This window comes from Athene cunicularia (assembly GCF_003259725.1).
Source record: "Athene cunicularia isolate RWA chromosome 4 unlocalized genomic scaffold, athCun1 chr4_part3, whole genome shotgun sequence".
Classification (NCBI taxonomy): Eukaryota; Metazoa; Chordata; class Aves; order Strigiformes; family Strigidae; genus Athene; species Athene cunicularia.
The window spans coordinates 12,703,914-12,709,083 of NW_020799100.1; the positions used below are offsets into that span (position 1 = coordinate 12,703,914).

At 67.1% G+C, this 5,170-nt stretch overlaps 2 protein-coding genes across 2 annotated transcripts in view; both read right to left on the minus strand.

Moving 5' to 3' along the window:
• The window catches only part of SHROOM4 (shroom family member 4), an 8,565-nt gene extending 3,664 nt beyond the window's left edge, over positions 1 to 4,901 (minus strand). The window contains exons 1-4 of the mRNA XM_026848796.1: positions 4,886 to 4,901; positions 2,920 to 3,235; positions 1,595 to 1,726; positions 5 to 1,064 (exon numbers count right to left, since the gene is read on the minus strand). Of these exons, the coding sequence (XP_026704597.1) occupies positions 5 to 1,064; positions 1,595 to 1,726; positions 2,920 to 3,235; positions 4,886 to 4,901 (1,524 nt within the window). The remainder of the gene's footprint in view (positions 1 to 4; positions 1,065 to 1,594; positions 1,727 to 2,919; positions 3,236 to 4,885) is intronic.
• LOC113480173 (diacylglycerol kinase delta-like) overlaps positions 1 to 5,170 on the minus strand; it is a 38,866-nt gene that overhangs the window by 27,473 nt on the left and 6,223 nt on the right. The gene's annotated exons all lie outside the window — the stretch shown is intronic.

Here is a 5,170-nt window from a genome sequence, read left to right on the forward strand (position 1 = left end):
GAGCGGAGCGGTGGGGAGGACCCCCAGCCCGCCGTCCCCCCGCCCGGCTCTCCTCCTCCGCCGGCCCCTCGGTGCTGCGTGCTGGGCTGGCCCCCCGCCCGTCCTGCCCGCAGGCTCGCTGCAGCTCAGGGCAGCAGCGGCAGGGTGGCAGACGGCAACATGGCTCTGGGCAGTGTGGGGGGTCCTGGGCGGCCCCTGCAGTCCCCAGCCGGCTGTCCTCGGGGTGCAGCGGGGATAAGGTCCAGCGGTGCCCGTCAGGAGCTGGTGAGGCTCGCTCGATGCCAGTGCCCACCTGGAGGGAGCGGAGCTGGGAAGCCAGCAGCTGCTCAGGAGCACTGTGCCGGTGCGGCGCGTGGCCCTTGAGGGGGGACAGCAACGGGCTGTCACCTGCTGCCACAGCATCCGGCACTCGGTGCATGCCACCATCTGGGTACAGCTGGTTGCCAGGCTCCACATTCTCCCCCAGGAGCGGCTCAGCCGGGCACCGGTCCGGATGGGAGCTCAGCATGTAATACTGGTCAGAGGAGAGACGGTCCTTCATGGTGTACGGCGTCCTCCTGCCCGCAGACTCTGCCTCCCCGTCTCGCTGGCAGAGGAAGGTGTCAGAGATCCACCGGCCCTTGGCGTGCAGCATGTCTGCCGACACCGACACCCGGCGCCTGTCCCCTGTGCCAGCCGGGGCTGCCCGCAGGCTGTCCCTCCTGACAGGGGGCTGGGGGGGCACAGGCACCCGCCAGGCCTCGGTGTGCCGGCTGGCGGGTGGCTCAGCCCCGGTGGTCAGGTAGCGCCCGTCGGGGGGCTTGCAGGGGCCTTGGAGGCTGGAGTCAACAGAAGCTGCTTCCTCGGGGCGGAGGGAGATGGCACAGTCAGAGGCGATGGAGCTGGCAGAGAAGGAGCTGTAGGCCGAGTCCCGCTTGCTGTGGTACATGCCCTGGTCAACGGGTGAGGGGTCCCCTTCATAGTAGGCCTGGCCGGGCTGGTCCAGGCTCTCCATGCTCCCGATGGAGCTGCTCCGGTCGGTGCTGCAGTGCCGGGACAGCGGGTTCCACTGCAGGGACAGCTCGCTGCCGCCCGGCCCCACGCCGGCGTTAGGGGCACCTGCCGTCCCCCACTCAACTCCCCACCAGACCCTTCGATGAGCACGATATCCCGGGGAGCCAACACCCCACCACCACATACACCCCCTCCCTGGGACAGGGGGCACAGGCTGGCACAGCCCCAACCTGCCTGGGTTAGGGGGCAGCACCAAGGCTGCCCCAGCACTGGCAGAGGGAGAGGGCACAGGGACAGAGGGCATGCGTGGCTCCAGCCACTCGGGACCTGCCTGCTCTGGCAGGGGGGGTACTGGGACTCGGCAGCTCCTGGCCGGCTCCGACGGAGCCACCGCCCCTTCCTGTTGGGAGCTGGAGAGTAAACAGGCAGGGGAAAGGGCAGCGTGGCGGCAGGATGCGGGGGGATGCCCAACGGTAGCGTGGGGCAAGGAAGTGAGCACCCACCCCACACTCCCCCTGCCCCGACCCAAACGGGTTCCCCGTCCACCCCCTCCCCTTGTGTGATCTCATGGGCTCCCCCGGGGGTGGGTCAGGGGTCTCACCTGACATCACACCCCGAGGGCCAGGAGAGGCTGAAGGCGTCAGCAGGGTAGTGCATGGCGGGGGCGTCGGGGCGGCTTTCGGCAAGCTTGGCCACGTGCCAGGAATGGGGCCGGAGGACGGGCACGCTCCTCCTGCCAAGAGCAACAGCGGGAGAGGACAAGAATGGGGAGGAAGCCAGCCTGAGGAACCGGGGCTGAAGTCACTTCCTACGGGGCTTCCTGTCCCCCCTCCAGGCCAGCGCCCGCCCGAGGGGGGACAGCAGCGAGGGGGGTCCAACCCTGCCAGCACTGGGCAGGGGGATCCCACAGGTCCCCCCTACTGCCAGGGCTCCCCTGACTGCAGCATCCCTGCTGCCAGCATCAACAGGGGACTGAGGATGTGGCTCCAGCACAGTCCACAGGCAATGCGCCAGCAGGGCAAGGGTCCCTGCTGGGACTGGACCAGCTCCACAGGCACACCAAGGGGACCCTGGAGCCACATCCGTGTCCCCACCACAAGCCTGACCTTCCCCCCTTGTTCCTCGTTCCCTCAACATCAGTAGCAAGTGCCAGCCACATCATGTCCCCAGGGAGGGGTCCTGTGTCAGGCCCTGTCCCACCCCCTGTGCTGGGCAGTCTTGGGGGGTCTCCAGTCCCCCCAGTGCACACAGACAATTATTCCAGTGCCACCACACAGACATGTGGGCAGATGCCACCTCCTGTAACCCCCAAGTGTCCAGTGCTGCCCCAGCATCCGCCAGGTGGGCAGGGACAAGCTGTGTGGTCAGCACAGGGGTCCCTCCCTGCCCAGTGCCCCCAAACTCACCATGGATGATGCTGAACCCCAGTACAGCCCCGTGGCACCCCCTGCCCCGTGGGCAGTGCCCTGCACCGTCCCAGCCCCTCAGTGCCGCTGGAGCTGGAGCCTGGTCGGGATGCAGCCAGGGAGTGGATGCGGGTTGGAGGGGGACGGGGGGAGGGGGGGGACGGGACTTCAGGGCCCAGCCCTGCCTCTCCTTCCTTTCCCAGGCAGGCAGCAGGCAGGAAGGGAGAGGAGCGGCCACGCTCCAGGATACCGCCCAACAAGAGGGTGGCGAGCCAGCTGCACCACCCTGGCTCTGCTAGTGGCACACGGGGCTGGGGAACCCTCACCCCCACCATGGGGTGCTGACAGCCATGGTGGGGCTGCCCCCCACCCCGTCCCAGCAGGGGGCACCTCCAGGGTGGAGACAGGGGCGCTGCCAGGCTCCTGTGCCAGGCTCCCACCAGTCCCCCAGGCAGGTGATGCCTCCCCAGCCTTGATGCCACTGCCCCTCCTGCCCCCCTTCCCCCCCAGCGCTGCCAACCTGCGGACGATCATCTTCAGGGTGCGGTAGGAGCCCTTGATGAGGATCAGAGCCTCCTGGCGGGACCCGTACAGCGGCGTCCCGCTGATGTTCACCAGCTCATCACCCGGCTGCAGCCGGCGTGACAGCGCAGCCTTGCCCCCGTCCTCCACCTGGTCAATAAAGAGGGGTGTCAGGGGGGGTACAGCCCCCCAGAACACACCGGGGGGTGTGCTGCTGCCACCGGGTGCCAGGAGAAAAAAGGAGGCTTCAGAGAGGGGGTGCCTATGCCCCAGGCACTGCGGAGGGATCTGCAGCACTGAGCTACCCCCCTGCCCTGGTCACATGAATTTCTGAGCAAGGAAAGGGCATCGGGAAGGGGGGGGGAGAAGAAAAATGTCCCGTCCCAGCAGATTCCCCCGCAGGCGCGGGCAGCACAAGGGCTCTTTGTCCAGCACGGATGCCAGCCCCCTGCCACTGCTCCCAGCCCATCAGCTGTGCCCGGGCACCCACGGTTATTTCGATGCCCCAAGGATGCCATCACACTGTCTGTGACCAAGGAAGCCAACAGCAGGGGAAGCATCGATCTGTGCCCAGCCCTGGCACTCGCCTACCCCACCTTGGCACCCACAGCCAAAATGAGTCTGTCACTCCATAACACCACAGCTTGGAGGACACAGGGCCACGGTGCTGCCAGCATGGAGGGGTCCCAGACCATCCCCTCTGCCCCAGCAGGTAGGTGCAGCGTGGGCAGACCTGGGATGAGCCGTGCCCAGCTGGGCATGCAGAGTGCCCGGTGCTGGCACTGATCTCTGCCCATCCCGTTGCTCCCAATGGCCGGGAATTGCCATGCCCAGCCCCTCACACTGGCAAGCGAGCCCAGCTGCTGGGCTGCATGGTGGCAGTTGCACAGGGCATGCAGGCACGTGGGGCAGGACCTAGGGTGACCTGTGCCCCTAGGCCCAGTGTGGATACGGAGCCTGACCTGGCTGGACCCTACAGCTGCCCACAGGGTGATGGGCAGAGCTGGCCTGGCCCCATGCCGGGGCTTCTGTGCCCACCCTGCCCTGTTGCTCCTGGCTCAGAAGAGTAACAAGCTCTGCCCACAGTGCCCGTAGTGCCATCTCCACAGCCCAGCCTGGGCAGCAGCCAGGCCCCAGTGCCAGGGGGCACTCACCGCCACCACACACGTGCCCCCGAGCACCCCTTCCCAGCCCTGGTGCCAGGCAGGGCTCAGAGAGCATCCCACTGTCCACAGGCAGTATGGCACCCTGGGGACCAGGCAAAGCAGTCAGACCTCCTGCCCAGCCTGGCACAGCTGTGCCCTGCGCCCCACAGCTCTCCCATTTTTTTAGGGCCCTGGGGATTGCAATGCCATGCCCAGGCTGGGCACAGCCCAATGTGCAGGCTGTGCAGGCTGCCCTCCCAACCAGGAGTCGACCATGGGGCTGCCTTCCTGGCACCAGCCCCAGCTGCCTGCAAGGGCTCCCAGTCCCACCAATGCACTCGCTGGAGCACCTGGGATTAACCCCTGTCACACTGCTGCCCACCACCAGGCAGCTCCAGGAGAGTGGGCAGGCAGGGCAGGCTGCACCTTCACCCCAGTCCTCTGCCACGTGCCCACCCCATCCTGCCTGCCACGGCCATGGGGTTGAGTCAGCCGTGACGTGTTCCCACCCCCCGCCCCAGTGCAGGACATCACTGGGGCTGCGCCCGTGTCTGGGCCACCATGTGTGTCGGGACGGACAGAGCTCAGCCCTGGCATCATTCACCAGGAGCTAAATGTGGCACAAACAGCCCTTTGTTCTGCCTTCACCACCAGTGAACTCAGCGCTGGCAGCCAAACCCCACTGCCTGGTGCCCTGCCTGGCCAGGCCAGCATCACACACCTCCCTGACACCACCCCTGGTGTTCACTCTGGGCCCTAATGGTGGGCATCAGCTGGCTCACAGAAATATCTGCCTGTCCCAGGAGAGACTTGTCTTACAAGGAGTCACAGCCATGGTAGTGCCCAAACTGTGCCCACCCTACCCCACGCACACCTCCCTCCTTGCCCTCCACGGGCCCAGGGGGAGCCTGTGATGGGAGATGCTCAGCAGCCCCACAGAGGGCCAGGAGCCCACCCCAGCCCCGGCGCGGGACTCGGCCCCAGGAAGGGCTCCCGGAGCGGGCTCAGAGGCCAAACTGTCTCCCCGAGCGCTGGGACCCCCCTTCTCCTTTCCGGGGCGGGGCCAACACACACACACACACACACACACACATACACACACAC